This window comes from Harmonia axyridis, chromosome 2, assembly GCF_914767665.1.
Source record: "Harmonia axyridis chromosome 2, icHarAxyr1.1, whole genome shotgun sequence".
Classification (NCBI taxonomy): Eukaryota; Metazoa; Arthropoda; class Insecta; order Coleoptera; family Coccinellidae; genus Harmonia; species Harmonia axyridis.
The window spans coordinates 61,304,079-61,324,110 of record NC_059502.1 but is presented as its reverse complement, the minus strand read 5'-3'; the positions used below and the strand labels follow the sequence as shown (position 1 = coordinate 61,324,110).

General features: G+C 34.8%; 2 protein-coding genes across 2 annotated transcripts in view; one reads left to right on the top strand and one right to left on the bottom strand.

The window, feature by feature from the left end:
- LOC123673558 (adult-specific cuticular protein ACP-22-like) overlaps window positions 1-19,140 on the bottom strand; it is a 47,161-nt gene extending 28,021 nt beyond the window's left edge. Inside the window, exon 1 of the mRNA XM_045608128.1 lies at window positions 19,108-19,140. Within this exon, the coding sequence (XP_045464084.1) occupies window positions 19,108-19,125 (18 nt within the window). The 5' untranslated portion in view covers window positions 19,126-19,140. The remainder of the gene's footprint in view (window positions 1-19,107) is intronic.
- The window catches only part of LOC123673557 (titin), a 207,111-nt gene that overhangs the window by 52,363 nt on the left and 134,716 nt on the right, over window positions 1-20,032 (top strand). The window contains exons 4-11 of the mRNA XM_045608126.1: window positions 1,136-1,258; window positions 6,617-7,043; window positions 7,497-7,685; window positions 7,962-8,218; window positions 10,396-10,830; window positions 12,743-13,099; window positions 15,864-16,040; window positions 19,462-19,956. Of these exons, the coding sequence (XP_045464082.1) occupies window positions 1,136-1,258; window positions 6,617-7,043; window positions 7,497-7,685; window positions 7,962-8,218; window positions 10,396-10,830; window positions 12,743-13,099; window positions 15,864-16,040; window positions 19,462-19,956 (2,460 nt within the window). The remainder of the gene's footprint in view (window positions 1-1,135; window positions 1,259-6,616; window positions 7,044-7,496; window positions 7,686-7,961; window positions 8,219-10,395; window positions 10,831-12,742; window positions 13,100-15,863; window positions 16,041-19,461; window positions 19,957-20,032) is intronic.

Below are 20,032 nucleotides of genomic sequence, written 5' to 3'. Positions count from 1 at the left end.
AAATAGGGGAGAATTTTGCCAGAGTGATCACTAACATAAAGAAAAAGCAAGGAAGAAGAATACCTAAGAAAGCCCAAAATAAATTTATAAGGATTCAATATAAATAATTGAACAGATGAATAAACTCATTTGTTAACCCACTCAAAACAATTTATAGTCCAATAAACTACACGGAATATTTGAACTACCTTCTATACGCTATAGATCAACAAGCATTAACATGAGCAAGTTTCAATTCGTTGCATAAAATCGAATTCTCATCCAGAGAAATTATTCTTATACAGAACATAAACATAACATCAGTCTCTATTTTAAGAACATTACGAACACTATAAAACACACATTTATGCAAACCATACTCCAAAGTTTATTTTTAGTTATTCGGCGAGTATGTGAACCAGTAGAAATCGAAGAGTTACAACATAAGCTATAACTTTTATCGAATAGTAGGGCAACTTTTACTGGCAGTTATCATTATTAATTGATTTTGGAAATCTTTATATGTACATCTAATAAACAGTTCTTCTATCCAATGAATATTTCACCGAAACAACCAACACTATGGGATTCAAAATATCAATGCTTAGGGATATACGTTATGGAATGAAATTTATGTATTGGTGAAAAAATGTCATTGTGTCAATGAAATCGAGTTGATGATTGGCATTTTTGAGTACAATGTACAATTTTTTCAATGTACTGAAACCATTTGAAGTAATTTCTGTAATTACTTTCAAAATTATTACAAACTTTTTTGAGATTTTGGCCATTGTGTTATTTTTGAGGTAACCTTTATTCTGTGCTATTGTTCATAACCGTTATTGTCCGAAATGTTTACTATCTACCTAATTTATTGGTTGGTCATTATTTACGACGTTTTGAACCCCAATTTTTATAGTTTTTTTTTTCTTCTTCTGCTTTAGTAAGGCATTTTGCCTGGTCTATCAGATTCATTATTCTCCTGATATTATTTGCCATATGTCTCTCCACCATTTGGCGATCTTCTTTTCATCGGCGTTCCATATCACGCTATTTTCATTTTCAATAATTTTGTTTATATATAATTGAAATTATATTACAATTATAGTGTCATAGATAACGTATATCCACATTATTTGTTTTGTTTTTGTTTCAGTGCGGTAATTGGCTTCAACTGAAGATACTAGAGATCACCCCTGAACTGACGAAACTAGGAGCAACGCTAGAAGAAGCTTTGGAATTGCAGAAAGCTCACGATGAAGTGCTACGACAATTACAGGTGAGTCGATATATTAAATTCAACTTCTGTTCAAAGTCGCTCTCTGTTCCACGAGGCAATTTCTCTGACGACCTATAAAATATGGAATGTGTATAGTTATCATCCTAACAGTTGTTCATGAAGAAATGCCATACCTATATAAGATGATGTTCTACAAGTCGATCATTATATTTGAAGGATGGACTGATCATACACAGCGCAAAAAAATTAACGCACATTATGGAAATCTCAAATGTATTCTACAACTGAAAGTGTTCTCAATGATAATTATTTTTATCAGAATTATGCATGCATATGTTATCCACTTTCAACGTTTTTCTTCAATACAGATGTTTTTCCCAGCAGGGATAAAAAAAGGTGATATTATCAGATTTTGAATGTATTGGCTCCATTGGGAAATCAGTTGTTCTCGATCAATTCTAGTGATCAATAGTTTTTCTTCCGTTTGATTTTTTACACTCGATCGCTATGCAACGCGAAACACGCAATTTGACCCAAGAGGAATGTGCCCAAGCGATAGTTTTGCGAGAAGAAGGGTGGACATACACAAGAATTGCAGAAAGATTTGGAGTTTCCCATACAAGTGTGTCCAGAATGTTGCAGCGATTCAGGGAGACAGGTATGAATGTCCGAAGACCAGGACAGGGTAGACCACGGGTAACAACTGCCATTCAAGAACGTTACTTGAGAGTTTCTTCGTTGAGACAACGGTTTGCAACCGCTCGCCTCCTTCAAAATCAGCTTGAGCAAACTTATGGAGTGCAAATTTGCACTCAGACAATAAGAAATCGCCTTAGAGATTATTCAAGGCCTCGTGTCGCGGCAAGAGGCCCAGCTCTTACCCAAGCCCATCGAAGGGCGCGTTTGGATTTTGCGAGAGAGCATATCCATTGGGAAGAGGCTGATTTGGAAAGAGTGCACTGAGCATATCTTTCATGTGGACGTCTGTATACAAGGGAACGTCGATCACAATAGTAGAGGCAGAATCTAGACCCATCAGTGAAGAGAATTCTTTCCCAATCAGTCTCTTCCCAATGGATATGCTCTCTCGCAAAATCCAAACGCGCCCTTCGATGGGCTGGGGTAGAATAAATTTGAGATTTCCATAATGTGCGTTAATTCTTTTGCGCAGTGTATAAACGAAGTGAAACATAGAGAAACCATGTTTTCCGGAAATTAAAAAATTATCGTATTCTTCAAATTAATTCAAGAAGTTGAATTTACTCAACTATTATTGAACGGGCAGGCAACACCTTCTGACCAATACTTCCTAGAAACAAGAGGTGTTATTCTGAACCGAAGTTGATGCTTCCTGGAATTTTTTAATCAAGAGAGTCTTCACTTACATATTCATTTGTGTATTTCCATTAGGAAATAGAAAGCAAAAATAGACTGGTAGAGTGTATCGGGTTACAGAATATCCAAGTTACTGCTACTCAATGTATATTGACGTATTTCCAAATTTAATTTCGTTGCGTAAACAAAACGAATCTTATGTTGAGTCTTCAGTCTAGTCTAGTTAAACCGAACACAAAATTTGATGTTTGATGCCCACAGATACGATTCAATAAACTCATATGAATGAGCATCGATCTCTTTATATTTTCTTTATTGGAATTAATTGGAAATTACCGTGGGTTTCACGAACTAGGTTTAATTTATGTAATTTTTTTCAAAGGTTTTTTTTTTTGAATAAGTATTTCTCAAATTGAAATCAGGATCTGATTGGTAGAATTTTAAACTTTTTTCATTTACCTACTTCAATATAAGTTCACCTGTACACTCAGATATCTTCATTTTTATGATTGTAGAACACCAAGCAAGAAATTCAAAAATTTTGCTTGGTACCAACATACAGGGTGATAAATGAAAATGTTTTTTTGAATAAAAAAATTTCATTTCAGTTTTTCTATTGGCTTTATTGCCATTTCACACTGTTATGTATGAATTATCATCAATTATTTATTCCTCCACATGAAAATCCAAATTTTCGTGAAAAGTAAGTCATATTATTATCAGTTTAATGTTGGTAAATTTATAATTCCTTACCTAATTTCTTTCAAACTCTCATTTCCTCGTCAAAAAATTTCGAAATTGAATGGAAAAATTGAACAAGAATAATCACAAATTGGTTGAACTGAAAGAAGATGGTCAGATTTATTTATCGAATTTGATGTGGATACTAACATATTTCGATGTTTCCACAAACGTCTAGAAAATTTGAAAAGAGTCGCTTCCTACAATTGTTTTGTAAACTCTCATCATCAGTGTTCATCATAGAAATTAATCCGTAGGTTACAGATCGGAAGATCGAGGTGGCCAAGCCACATGTCCAATTCGGCCGATCCATCAGTTTTCGAAAGCAGTAAATTTCTAAATTTATATTTATATATTTTCATATATGTGAAATCATTTTCATAGATGCCACACCGAATATTTATTGGGAATCTATTTTGAGAGTGTTTTTGAGTTAATGATTTTGGATTTTCCGTAAGGGGAATTTTAAACTGCGCGATGAATAATAATATAAGTTTATTTATCTGATGTGTGAACAAAATTCGATAAATCGAATATGAATATTATGATTGAGATTGGCGTGATACTATCAACCTGATGGCAATCATAACTTTCTTGAAACAATTTTCTACGTGAAAAAAATGCTTCTTGATATATGCCATCATATATCGTCACCAAATCTTGGTAGAACGACATTCTTTATTCAAATTTGGCTATTTTCGATCGAATCAACGTATTCATTAAAATTTACAAATATTCTAGAAATCAATTCTGCGCCTTCATAAACCCTCCTTAGAAATAACCCAAAAAATACTAAACAAATCAGTTCATTATTCAAAAGATATTCAACTTGATTGATTTTCCCGCGTGATAACGCCATATGTATCAGAATTTTTAAATTATTATTTATCGATGAACATACATCGAAATTCTACAAAAAAAATTATCTTTCAACAATCCTCACCAAATTTCAGTTCGATCGTATGGGTATTCTTTCAATTATTGAGAAAATGAAATTTCCCATTGAAAGGATTCGACTCATTCTGCACCATGTAGTCGAACCCAATCATTTGAATCTGCTAAAAATTAGAAAATTACAGGCAAAATCATAGTTTAAATGAAATTTTAGTTTAAATTTTTTTTTCCAAACTCTGACTGAATTCGAATGAGTAATTCATTACCCAAATTTCTTCAATCATCAAAAGTTTTACGAAATATATCCTCGAATTTTTTCATAATTTCTCAATATCAAAAATTCATGTGAGTTCCAAAACAATATGAAAAATTTGAATAAATGCAAATTTGTAGATACTTGTGATGGTGAAATGTAAACAACAAACCTGAGAAATATTTTATTCATTTATCAACTTATTCCAAACCTTAGAATCTCCATTAGGTAGTTATAGAAATTTTATAGGCAACATTATTTTAAAACATTCTTGGAATGCTTAATTGGTAAATGAAAATGCCAGCCGCCTCCTAACTGGAGCATGATGAGAGTTATTTTGGGGTTATTAGAAATACTGCGTAGATAATTATTGAACAGTTCGTGAAGAGTGAAGATGCATGCATCAAAAGTTCAAAACTGTGGTATTCAAAATATATTTCAACCACTTGTTCCCGAGTTTCTGAAAATTAATCATTTTCGATAAATGCTGATTCATCAAAGTCGATATATACTTTTTCGCTCATTGGTCTTCTTTGCATTCGACGCTATATCTTCTTGATGTAATACACTAAATTAGTTATATTTCTCGTACCACTCAAATTCTCAACGAATACCTACGATATAGGTGGTAACTCCAATTTTCTTGAAAACGGCAGATTATGTTCTAATTCTGTGAACTACGTTCTCTACAATTCAATTCAATGACTTGGAAAGCGAGTAAGAGTCGTCGCAAAAATAAAGTCACACATTTTTCCCAGAGACATACTTTTTTATTATGTCATTCGAAAGATGACTTCATTCTATTTTTTTTTCTAGCAGCGTTATTTATGTTGATTTCATTTCATTAACTTTTAATGTGATTATTGCTTCTCTATTACTATATTCAACAAATAATATATTTTTATAAAAGAATTTTTTTCAATAACAAACGAAACATCATAAATCATATGTTGTATATTATGCCCAATTGCCCACTATTATGATCCATACATAAATTATATCTTTTTTATTCCATTATAAGTTGCTTCTGACAGAATATCACAACAAGAATTCAATATAAATGGATAGCAACTGATGGATCCATCAGATATCCCCCAAGATCGCCGGTCCTAAGGCCCATGGATTTCTTTCCATGGGGCACTGAAGAATACGGTATAAAAAACTGATTCTCAGTTAAAAATCGAAAGAACAAACGAATGCGCCGACTTAAACCTAAACCTCTGCCAAAGGTTACTCATAATAAAAAAAGAAGATATAATATCGTTATCGATCACAATGCTTAGCACATAGATCATTTAATTCGGAATCTTTCGTCAGTTTTTACGAAAATTATTTATCGTTATTGCTATATTTCATTAATTCAATATGATAACAGAGGAATTGTTTGCTAAAATAACTCTTTCCCTTCAAGAAATAAAATCATTTTTATGTGTCCAAATCAAGGAATACTACACAAAATAAAAAATGATAATAAGAAAAGAATTAATGAAATAGAATTAACATAAAGAACACTGCAGATCGCTATAGGTTAAAAAAAATGGCACCAGAAAAAAAATATAATGAAATCAACAAATTAGAATGAAATCAACTCTCGAATTGCAATAAAGAAAAGGTATGTTCTATAAAAAAAATATTGACAGCGCTGCGACGGCTGGCGTCTTCATTTTTTTCGAGAAAATTGGGGATGCCAAAATTAGTGAACGAAGGGTTAGGTTAAATGTTCAATACACGCATGCATGTCGGTTAATAATAATATAATAATATGAAGTTATGAAGTCTGTTGTTCGCTGCCATCTCTACATGTACCAATTTCAACAAAGACTGCTGTACTTCACTCGGAAGCGTACAGAAATGGCGTCTGATGAGATACTCATAGCTACAGCTGTTGCATTATATATGAAATCAAAATTCAAAAAACAGTTGCATTACGATAAGACTGTACGAATTCTTAAAACCCAACTTCTAGCTCAACTCAAACTCCAACTTTCGCTTTACGCTCTCATGCTAGTTCCTCAATTTAGTCTATTCAAGACAAGTTCAATCTATTTAATCTTAATTCATCACTACCCACATAATATTCTTCAATGAGAAAACTCTGGGAAGCTAAACTTTTAAACTCGCATCTTGTACCAAGAGACCGAACAATCCTCAAACAAATCATTTGAATTTTTCAGAATAAACAAAGTCCTGTGGAAGAACTTTTACGCCAAGCAGATCAGCTCATCGCCACGCAGAAACCAAGGGCGGAAGTGTACGCCGCCATGGCCGAAACCTTGGGAAGAGCTTGGAGAGACATAAATTACAGTCTAGACTTGAGGAAACACATTCTCGACTTGAACGTTCAGTATCACATAAAAGCGACTGAGTTCTTCGATAAAATCAAGAACTTAGAAGAATCTTGCACCGATAGAGTCGTGCCAATTGAAATCGATGCGGTGAAGCAATTTCTAACGATGATTCACGACCTCAGGAGGACCCTACTGGAATCTCTGATGAGCGCTCTGCAGGCGGGAAACTCACTTTTGGGAAAACTCAAGGCGCTGGGTGCAGAAGGCACACTCGATTCTCGACCCGATAATATTCGACAATCGATTAATAAAGGTAACTATCGATTATAATATTTTGAAACCACATATTATTCATGAGTTGTATAGGCGAATCCACTATGAATTATTTTTTCTTCTGAATACAATGCGATACATCCTTTTATAGATCTTGAAATTACAAATTGTGAATTTGTTTTCATTAGGTTTGTCATCTATATTAGGTTATACGATAGAGATGTGCTCCAAAAGGGCTAGAACCGGACTATCGCTACTCACATTGATGGCAGCACGTTCCCCTGTGTTCAACTTTGAGCTTATATTCACTAGTCCGAATTTCTTAATTGTTTCAAAAAATTTCCTTTCGAAATCGTTCATCAGCTCTGCTGAAAATTTCCTTTCGAAATCGTTCATCAGCTCTGCTGAAAATTTCCTAGTTGACGTATTGTAAAATTTCATTTATACTGATGAGTTATTAATTCCAGGTGATCTTTATTCTTTTATGTTTCAGCTTTATCCCAAGTCCAAACTTGGTTAGACGATCTACATGTCAAAAGACAAGATGTAGAAGCTGTGTTCAACAAGAGAAAATTGCAACTAGAGCAATGCTTAGCTTTGGCTATATTAGCCGCAGATTTGAGAGAACTAGAAGATTGTGTCAATAACTGCAGAAACAGATTATCTAACGCTGATCAACTAGGTGAGTTCACAATTCATTTCATTATGTTTTTGCCCTACTCACAACAAACTATATTATTGATAAGATACTCTTCGACAACGTTTTGATGCAATTTGTCAAATAATACTGCCAATGTGAAATAATACAAAAAATGATTGATTTAGTTGTTGAAGGCCCATATGAATTGCGATATTTTAAGTACTAGTTATTTTGTTATGAGCGTGTCAGACGTATATCTACAAATATTTTGTTTAGGCAAGTAAAACTTCGAATAAATTATATACTTTTATTTTTCAGGAGATTCTGCTTCTAGCACCGAACTTCTATTGCACGAAAACAAGAAGCTACTGCCGGAAGCGCAGATTTTACAAGAAAAGGCACTCAAAATAACCAAAGCCACTGAACAGTTACTGGCGTCTGGATGTTTTGCTGGGGAAGAAGCAGCTAAACAGTCCTATGCCATTCTTTCGCTGACATCTGATTACATGACTGAATTACAAAATAGAAATAGCTTACTGGAGAGGGTGATGTCGTTCTTCAAATCGGCTCAGTCAGTAAGTATTCATTCTTGCTCATCATCATCTTGTTCAATTTATTACCTCAATTAGTAAACAAGCAAGTCGAATATTTCGCATATAATGAAGTCACCCTCATATACACTGAGCAAAAAATTAACGCACATTCTGAAAATCTCAATTTTAATGAAAGTTAACTCTACATTGACTTTATAACTTATTTTTTATGTTCTCTCTGGAAGGTTTTGAACGAAACAAGATACATTAAATGCAAGAAAAATTCAGGATTTCACCGAATCTTATGTGAAAGAAGAGAAATAAACAATTTTCAAAATACTGGAATGCTGATAAGTGATTTAATACTTGGTATTTCCACCCCTTGCGTTAATTACAGCTCGACAACGACGGTTCATACTCAAAATGAGTGATCCTAAAATGTTCTGATCTAATCCTTCCCAGATTTCTCTGAGTTGGATTCCTAAGTCATTGAGAGAAGCTGGATGATTTTCTGAACTTCTCAGCCTTCTATTGAGGTTGTCCCAAACCTGCTCAATCGGATTGAGATCTGGATTTCTTGCTGGCCATTACATTCGAGAGACTTCAACCTTTTCAAGGTACTCCTGAACGATGCGCGCACGATGGGGTCTGGCATTATCGTCCATAAAAATGAAATTTTCACCAATGTATGGGGCAAATGGCACTACATGCTCTTCAAGAATGTTCCTTATATACCTATCAGCATTCATAGCTCCATCAATGACCACTAGGTCTGTGCGAGCAGTCAAAGATATTCCACCCCATACCATAATCGATCCTCCCCCGAAACCAGTAGTATTCAGGAAATTGCACTGAGCATATCTTTCATGTGGACGTCTGTATACAAGAGAACGTCGATCACAATGGTAGAGGCAGAATCTAGACTCATCTGTGAAGAAAACTCTTTCCCAATCAGCCTCTTCCCAATGGATATGCTCTCTCGCAAAATCCAAACGCGTCCTTCGATGGGCTGGAGTAAGAGCTGGGCCTTTTGCCGCGACACGGGGCCTTAAATCATATTCTCTGAGGCGATTTCTTATTGTCTGAGTGCTAATTTGCACCCCATGATTTTGCTCAATCTGATTTTGAAGGAGGCGAACGGCTGCAAACCGTTGTCTCAACGAAGAAACTCTCAAGTAATGTTCTTGAATGGCAGTTGTTACCCGTGGTCTACCCTGTCCTGGTCTTCGGACATTCATACCTGTCTCCATGATTCGCTGCAACATTCTGGACACACTTGTATGGGAAACTCCGAACCTTTCTGCAATTCTTGTGTATGTCCACCCTTCTTCTCGCAAAACTACCGTTAGGGTACATTCCTCTTGGATCAAATTGCGTGTTTCGCGTTGCATAGCGATCGAGTGTAGAAAATCAAACGAAAGAAAAACTATTGATCACTAGAATTGATCGAGAACAACTGATTTCAGAATGGAGCCAATGCATTCAAAATCTGATTATTTCATCTTTTTTCATTCCTGCTGGGAAAAACATCTGTATTGAAAAAAAACGTTGAAAGTGGATAACATATGCATGCATAATTCTGATAAAAATAATTATCATTGAGAACACCTTCAGTTGTAGAATAAATTTGAGATTTCCATAATGTGCGTTAATTTTTTTGCGCAGTGTAGATCTGAAAGTGAATGTCAATTATTAGTTGTTTTTTAAGCTACTCACGCTCCGGTTATCATATGATTTAGATCATCAGTCTGGATCTAACGTTTGTCAAACACACGTGAGTGTAGAATCGTCTGTTCTGATCGACAGTGCTGACTTTTGTTCATTGGAAGTAGCACATAAAAACTGACTTCATAAAATAACATATGCTTTGGAATATACAGGAATTCATCGGGTCTATGGAAGATCTAACGAGATAATTTTTGGAGAAAAAAGGCGGGAGCAAAGTTGTAAGCCTCTGTAATTAAGTTATTGCATCAACTGATCTGAACTGAACTGTGTAGCAAAATACACAGTCATACATCATACATCAGGTCAATTCGATAGAACGCCAATGAGAAAATAACTACCTCCAGCAAGATTTCGAGAATTCAACTTGATAATAGAATTTACTTCTGACCTCCACATCCACCACCAGGAGGATCTCGCGATTATTTATCTCCATATTCACATCAGAAATATTTCATTTTGTAACATATATCAATTTATTGTCTCCTTTTCAGGCCTTCAACAACCTCGACCAACTCGAAATTCAACTGACGAGTTCGAACTTGAAACCAACCTCACCTCACCTTACTCAACTGCACGCTGACTGTTCGAAGGCCATCGAAGAAATAACCGCTGGACCCATAGCTGAGGGCTACGCTATACTTCAGTCTGTTGGAAGAGGATCAACAGGAACAGACGGTGTTAAGCGAGCCGTGGAAGATCTGGAAAATGTCAAGATCAGGCTGGATGCCTTGTGTGTTGCACATCGCGAAGAAAACCAGAGGATAAATAGGGCTCTCGATAATTTCCTCGAATCCTATAGCTCTATCCAACTTTGGCTTTCTAGTATAGCTGAAGCTTTTCTTCGCAGTCATCAGAATATGGGAACGGATCTCACAACGGCGAATGATTTTATGGATTTGCACAGGAAGCTGCTAACTGATCTTCAGGTTTGTGTTTTGATTTCGTTTTAACGTGGCATTGAGAATCTTCGAACTGAGAATCCTACTCTTTCCAAAATTCGCTGTCTTCGTATATCTTCAGACCATTTTATTCAAGACCTTTGAATTAAATCAATTATTATATTATAATTTATAACTATCGTAATACACTGCGCAAAAAAATTAACGCACATTCTGAAAATCTCAATTTTAATGAAAGTTAACTCTACATTGACTTTATAACTAATTTTTTATGTTCTCTCAGGAAGGTTTTGAACGAAACAAGACACATTAAATGGAAGAAAAATTCAGAATTTCACCGAATCTTATGTGAAAGAAGAGAAATAAACAATTTTCAAAATACTGGAATGCTGATAAGTGATTTAATACTTGGTATTTCCACCCCTAGCGTTAATTACAGCTCGGCAACGACGGTTCATACTCAAAATGAGTGATCTTTAAATGTTCTGATCTAATCCTTCCCAGTATTCTCTGAGTTGGATTCCTAAGTCATTAAGAGTAGCTGGATGATTTTCTGAACATCTCAGCCTTCTATTGAGGTTGTCCCAAACCTGCTCAATCGGATTGAGATCTGGACTTCTTGCTGGCCATTTCATTCGGGAGACTTCAAGCTCTTCAAGGTACTCCTGAACGATGCGCGCACGATGGGGTCTGGTATTATCGTCCATAAAAATGAAATTTTCTTCAAATGGCACTAAATGCTCTTCCAGAATGTTCCTTATATACCTATCAACATTCATAAGTCCATTATCAACGACCACTAGGTCTGTGTGAGCAGTCAAAGATATTCCACCCGATACCATAATCGATCCTCCCCCGAAACCAGTAGTATTCAGGAAATTGCACTGAGCATATCTTTCATGTGGACGTCTGTATACAAGGGAACGTCGATCACAATGGTAGAGGCAGAATCTAGACTCATATGTGAAGAGAACTCTTTCCCAATCAGCCTCTTCTCAATGGATATGCTCTCTCGCAAAATCCAAACCTGCTTCGATGGGCTGGGGTAAGAGCTGGGCCTCTTGCCACGACACGAGGCCTTAAATCATATTCTCTGAGGCGATTTCTTATTGTCTGAGTGCTAATTTGAACCCCATGAGTTTGCTCAAGCTGATTTTGAAGGAGGCGAGCGGTTGCAAACCGTTGTCTCAACAAAGAAACTCTCAAGGAACGTTCTTGAATGGCAGTTGTTACCCGTGGTCTACCCTGTCCTGGTCTTCGGACATTCATACCTGTCTCCCTGAATCACTGCAACATTCTGGAAACACTTGTATGGGAAACTCCAAACCTTTCTGCAATTCTTGTGTATGTCCACCCTTCTTCTCACAAAACTACCGCTTGGGTACATTCCTTTTGGGTCAAATTGCGTGTTTCGCGTTGCATAGCTAAAGAAAAACTAGATTGATCACTAGAATTGATCGAGAACAGCTGATTTCAGAATGGAGCCAATACATTCAAAATCTGATAATCTCATCTTTTTTTATTCCTGCTGGCAAAAAACATCTGTATTGAAGAAAAACGTTGAAAGTGGAAAACATATGTACGCATAATTCTGATAAAAATAATTATCATTGAGAACACCTTCAGTTGTAGAATAAATTCGAGATTTCCATAATGTGCGTTAATTTTTTTTGCGCAGTGTATATCACAATCCGAAAATGTAATCTAACCATGCTGGGGACATGTAAAAATTGCGTGTTCTTTCTCTATCTATGTTTATTACTCTATGGATCCTACTAATCTATTATAGACTGATATGTTGATATATTAGTAGGATCCTACCAAAGATAAATGGAACGATCAAGAAATGTATGTTTTTCATGAATTGTCGGCAATAATTATTAAAATACTTATCTAAATACTGAATTTTGAATTGAAACCCTGTATATTTCTTTCGTAGGATAAGGGCAATGAAATCAACAGCCTCCTACTCACGCTTCCTCCTATCGTCCAATATCTGGACGATGACAGACGTAAAGACGTCGATGGTAAAGTAGAAGAACTACACGAGCGCTGGACCAACCTCAAAAATATCCTAAAGAATCGTCTTGATTTGGGCAGGATCTATGTGAAATTTCACACTGAAGCTGGCATACTGAATGAAGAGGTCGATAGACTTGAAGCAGAATTGAGATCGAAAGGAGAAGATATCGACGACGATACACTGAAGAATTTGGAGATCAAATGGGAAACTTTGGAACCACTATATCAGTCAGCCAAGAATACTGGACTCACATTCATAAGCGATGCAAAGAAGGTAAAAAATCAATTTAATGTATATTCTTCATATTAAGTGTTTTTTATTTCACTTCACGTTATAATATGAATAATAATAATAATAAAATGGTTTATTCTGTAAGCTACAGGGAATAAACATATAATCACAGAGGCGTGAGCCTGTACGTGACTTCTAAATAATCAAAATATAATACAGTAGCCAGTATTCAAATAAATTCACAAATCAATATCAATTTCTTTTAACATATTTCAATAAAATATAAAAATCAACAAAAATTCAATAGCACAGTAATCAATGATCACAGATATATGGAGGAAGGTTGCATTTGGTAAGTAACTCATTCAATTCCCTTCTAGCAAAAATCAGCGAAAAATGGTGAGCGCTACTGGGGATTTATTATGGAATTGAAATATCTTCTGCCCTTGTCTATTACCCAATTTTTCAATCTTGTTTTCTTCTTAATGAGTGTTCTGATGTTTTTCAATTCTTTTGGAACAGCAGCATATTATGAAAAACAAAAATCGTAAACATGTAATTTTTCACAAAAACGTGTATATTACATGCTTGTCCATAGATCTACCTTCTCAACAGATCTACCTTGTCTACAAATCTACCTTGTCCACAGGATCTACTTCGCCCACATATCTACTTCAAATTACAAATCATTGGTGTTTCCTTTATTCATCACTTCTTGGAGAAATCAAACGGTTTTTGAAAATAGCAACTGGTCAATACTGGAAGGAGTCGACTCTCAAGAGTCGACTTTAGAAACGATTTTATTCCTTATATTCATTACTGGTTTGTCCTAGTGTGAATATAAAACTACTTTTTTTGCTGACGTCCAATTTTATCGGTTGTGTTCAGTGATCTTGTTGGTGTTATTGATGAGGCAGTTGATTTGAAGTCAGGAGTTTTCCAGTGGTGCACTTCAAACAAGTTGTTGTTAAAGATCAGAAAACTGTCAAACATGTATTCACTTAAATAAAACAGAATTTCTTGTCCAGACATTAATGCCTTGAGACGTTCATGTCCGTCAGCTTGGCTCAAAGTTGTGTAGAAATATCCATTTGCTTTATTTCAGAATGGCATATTCTCTCCATGAGTAAATATCTACTGAGATTAGGCATCCTTGGATGGATAAATACTTCACCTCAAGCACGAATTTCTGTATTATAAAGGCAGTTAGAATTTTGACTACTTCCAATTATTGCGATGACTGCAAACATGTTTTCATGTCTAATATTACCTATTTTGACTTTATATTATGGAAGGTTTACTTCTTACGTATGAGAATGTAGGTTGATATAGGAATTATGGTAGCTTCCACAATTACCAGACTATGGTTGGTTGCTAATTGTAGATTAAGTCTCAAAATGCCAATACAAATTTTTAATAAACTATCATAGTCGGTGCTTCCGAAAAATTTCGAAATGTTTATTAAAAATATCCTGCAAAAATGTTATTTATATCTACAATATGATTGCTCTGGGCTACTACCAGTACTATCCGATACCAATCTGCAAGGCATCTTTCTTGTCCTTTGCTGATAAAAAATCATTAAGAATGTTGAACGCGCGCTTAAAATTTCTATGAAATTGCTTATGATTCAACCCAAATTCTTACTAAGTTACATAATATCATCAGAATGAAAATATAATTCAAGATATTAGGTCACAGAAATTCCACGCTACATATTGATACTTGGAGTTATCAATAAACCTGACATTTTTCTTGATCAACATTCTGAGTATAATTTTAATCACTTCTCAGTCCTTATTTGGTTCGATATCTTCAAATGAATGCAATTTATGTCTAACCTTTATAACCGTAATGACCGCACTGCATTTCCAGAAACGACAAGCAGTGGGAACAAAATTTTATGGATCTTGCGAATTTTGTTCGGTTATTCTAAAAAACGATAAAGAATTGAAAATTCTTACTCAGCTTATTAGATAGGGTGATTTCATTGTTCGATTCAATTCAAAAGTTCAATTGAACTTTCAACATACTTGCATTTATTCAAATGAAATTAAATAATTATGTCGATAATAAATATTTATTTCCAAACCGTCTATTTTTTGGTTGATTATATTTCAATTCCGAAATTTGATTTTCATTACGATTCAGTCTCTTCAAGAATATAATTTGTGAGCTTGCATTTTGGGATCTGAAACGAAGTGATGGCTGTAATATTTTAAAATCCCATTGATTCATTGAAGAAATTGTAAAGAAATAGATACTTCCCTGACTCTGTGAAGTTTTTTTTCAGAAAACTGAAGAATCAAAAATTTTACTTCTTCATTGATTGATCTTTTACAAATCAATTTGGTTCAAAGAACAATTTGCCCTTCTACTCACGTTTTGAAATGAATATTTCCACATAATATTTGTAATGTTTACGTCCAGGTGAATCCCTGTAATTTAATTTATGGTGATTGTCAATCTTGATGCTGAATTTATTTTTCTCTGGTCACTGGTCCGATTGAGTTTTCAGATTTTAAGGGGAGACGTGAAAAATGTTATGTTCTGGCGTGATAAGATCAACACAAACTCCGAATTCAATAATACTTTAGAGTCTTCCTGGTCTGTTAGAGTAGCATTCACACGAATCCGAATATAAACCCATAAAATCAGGAATAACTGATAATCTTATAGTTGTTCCCTTGCCAAAGAACTAGTTGTAAAATTTCGCAACTGAAAATAAACCAATTCCTCAGCACTGACGGTCTCTTTGAACGTTGTTCGCTTCGAGCATGATGAAGAACTAAATTTATCTTTGCAGGTATCCGAACCACATCTAGATACGAATCGTGCATGTGCTTGTGTCGAGGCTGTGCTGGATACTCTTTCTGGAAGGCAACTCCAAGTGACACGAACCTGGCAAACCATCCAGGCTGATGTTACCGAAAAACGGGAATTGTTGACGAAGCTGGAAGAGACCATAATGGAGAGCACGAGAGTAAGTTTTATTTTGGAGCCAATAACCCAGTTTTCCGCTGTAGTGCGCGAATCAGGAGCAAAAATTCTTTTTAAACAACTATTTCCCTCGTCTTAATTTCTACCAATCACAAACGGTCAATTTTGAATAACAAATGGTTTCTAGTTGGAAAAATTGTATGACAGCACCTGTCAAAAGTTTTTTCGAGTTTACCCGCCTTAAGATGTCTAAAACCATGGTGTATGCACTCCTCAAATTTTTAATGCAATGACATTCGACCAAATTGAAAATATTAGTTTTAGTTCGTGGCGGCGCCACAATGTCATACTTGTCATTTCGATCTTTTTCCGTTGATTTTGATTGGATACATTAATTAAAACCCGATACTGACCAATCAAAAGCGATGTGTAACCGAGTATGATCGTGCAAAGTCGTGAAACAAAACACGAAACGTTTACTGGAATGAATTCAAATATTTGAAATGGAGAGAGAGTTTATTGGTATTTCAATTATAACAATTACTTCCATATATCATAACTATAATGAAAGATATACATATATAGGTTTATAGGTACATAATGGCACAAAACTCATAAATAATGAATAACAAGAATCTTAATTTGTTGATAGCGCTACCTACAGTTGACTTAACGAAGCTTAACTAATATTATCAAAATTGGCAAAACAAAAGCTAATCAGTCCATACACCTGGTTTTTAGACATCTTAACCCGCCTCAAAACTTGACAGCTATTGTCACCGAATACTTACCTTTGAAAACAAATAATTATGTCTCATGAAATAGTCTTGTAAAATAACATTCTGGTATTAAAGTTTTCCTATAAAAAACACAATGGAAAGTAATCTTTTTTTTTGAGCGACGCACACGATTTAGATTTTTCACATTATCAACTGGTTCGATCGTTTTCGTCAACGATATTGAAAACTTCTGAAAATAACAATGGAATGGAACAAAATAATTTAGTACTGCATTGACGTTGGGTATATACCTTCGAATGACAAATTAATATAATGGAATATCGCATGAGCTGTGTATCTCACCAATTCATTGTTCGAATATTTAAGAACTCCTATCAGCTTGCAATATTTATTGGATTAAAACCGTTCATTCTTCATTGAATCCAAGTTTATAGCAAGTAATCAATTGAAGCCCTTCTCTCGATATATTTAATCAACAGCACGTAACATCGGAAAGGGAGGAAAAAGTCTAATACAGAGATCGACGACATATCTGATATTACCGAATTTTTTACAATAACAATCTAGTTGAATTAATATGAGGCAAAAATATAAATCCGTTGGAGAGAATAAATATCCCTTTCTAAATGTTGTTTCGAATGAATGGCTCTGTAAAGGGTGTTTTTTTTTAGAGCTATAGAACTTTAAATTGCAATAAAACAACGATGGTATATTCGATTGACATGAATTTTATTAATCCGCAAGATAATCTTGTGGCATTACATTTTAAATTTGATTTCTGGCATATGACCGCCACGGCTGGCTCGGATGTAGTCCAATCTGGACGTCCAATTTTCAATTACTTTTTCCAACATTTGTGGCCGTATATCGGCAATAACACGGCGAATGTTATCTTCCAAATGGTCGAGAGTTTGTGGCTTATCCGCATAGACCAATGATTTTACATAGCCCCACAAAAAGTAGTTTATATCAAAAACTCTAGGAAATCAGGTTCACATAATATGTACAGGGTGGGCAAATAAGCGAGGAAAGCGGCTATATCTCAGGAACCACTCATCGTAGAGACTTGCGGTAAAAAATTTTACCACTAAAGTAAACAAAGGAAAACACTGAAAATTGTTTTGAAGTTCATACCTCCACCGCTAGGAGGCGTAATAGCTATCGTCGAGTAGAAAAATGCATTTTATTCGAAAAATTTTCATATTAAGTTGGAAAAAAAATATCATCACTGTGAACCTTGGAAAATTCTCTATCTGTTTGAATTGTCACTTTCGATTTTGCGACATCAAATAAGGGTGGGGGAAAGATAGAAATCTGACTGATTGAAATGTCTGTAACTTCAGGTTGGCTCAACATTTTTGAGCAAATTAGATCTTATTTGAGAGACAACATCTTGTTGATTAAGGAAAAAATATACTTATGATGAATTTGAGAGCTGCTTCCGATAGGGAGCGCTAAGTCAGAAGTTCATTGTTTTGTTCATTTTTCTCTGAAATTTCAAATGTAATGATAGGATTTTCTTAACAGAAACAAACATTTCATTGAATTTGCGATAGCTTCAGGAGTTCTGTAGTTATGGACGAAAAAAGATATTCTTCTACTGATGCACTAAAAAACTAAATTGTGTCTTCTTTCGGCCATAAATCCAGAACGCCTGATGCTATCGCTTTGCGACCTTTTGGTTTTTTTATACAAATTTGATGGGATTTCTGTTTCTGTTAGAACTTGAAGACTCAATTAAAATATAATAATAAAATAAAATGCATTTTTCTACTCGACGATAGCTATTACGCCCCCTAGCGGTGGAGGTATGAACTTCAAAACAATTTCCAGTGTTTTCTTTTGTTTACTTTAGTGGTAAAATTTTTTACCGCAAGTCTCTACGATGAGTGGATCCTGAGATATAGCCGCTTACCTCGTTTATTTGCCCACCCTGTACAATGGTTTGCACAGGGATAATTATTAGTTGTTAAAAAATGCATAATCTAGTTATATGCGAACATATTTGCTCCATTTGATCTATTGGATGATTATAACAATTGCGTTTTTACCTAAAACACAGTTGTAGTGTTTTAGGGTTTGTATTGACTATTGACTTCGAATTGTCAGTCTCAGAATTTTTTGTAGAACTTAAAAGCAGATTTATTGGGTATACTGAAGAATTGTGAGCAAATGTGGATTCAGTAATAAAATGGAATTAGCAATTTCAATTTTCAATAGATTTTATTGCTAACAAATCTGACGATTTATATAAATAAATATCGATTACAAAATTGCGTTTTGCCTAATTTTAAAAATAATAAATTTTCTTTGAATTTTTCAAATGATTCTTTTATATTACAAAATATTTCTTATTCATTACATACGTACAAATATTGGAACTGTCATCTCTACGTTATCTTCAAATTCTGAACATTTCTTGAATAAGTTCGGAAGATTCTAGACTTCTTAGATGTCCCAGACATCGAAACAATGAATAAACATGTTTAACATTTTCTTCATTAAAATCTTCCTTGTCACGACCCGACTCTGTACTGAGGCACTCAAATCGTAATCTCTGGAATTCAGTCGATATTCTACAAACTCCGTCCTGTCCTATATATCGTTTTGCTCTCCGTGATAAATTTAGAATTATCCTAAAAATAACACGAAGGGTTGCTGCTGCATCGGCTAATAAATTTTGAAGTATCAACCTGTTAACCTTTTATATCTATATTTTTTCAGACTATAAACTGGGTGACAAAACTCGAGGCACAACTGTACCCGATCATAACGACAAGCTCAGACAATGCCAAAGACATAGCTTCGTACATCAGCAACAAATTGGAAACCATTCTTCCTGATATACGTCGAGCTCAAAATGAAGTTGAACAAAAAATCAGTGCTGCAGAAACACTGATAATTAAGACTAAAACTACAGATGAAAGAGCTTTGAATGTAAAGAATAGGTTGAGTGAATTGAACTCAAAATTGATGGATATAACGACTGATTACCAGGTATTGCTACACGATCTGGTAACTTATTTCAGTAGTATCCACGATTTCCAAAAGGATATCCAAAAGGTAAATGATCAGACAGCAAATACCATAGAGATAACGGATTTCAATAAAATCAAATTCCTGATGGCTGAACACGAAGCATCTGTCCAAATGATCAACCAGAAATTGAAGCGCCTTTTGGATAGATGTGATGAGATGACGAGAAAAATTTTAAAACAGGTAATGCTATCCTAATAGGTATGATGCATTCGCAAAACCTATTGGTACCCGTATATTTGAAATTGTAGAAATATCA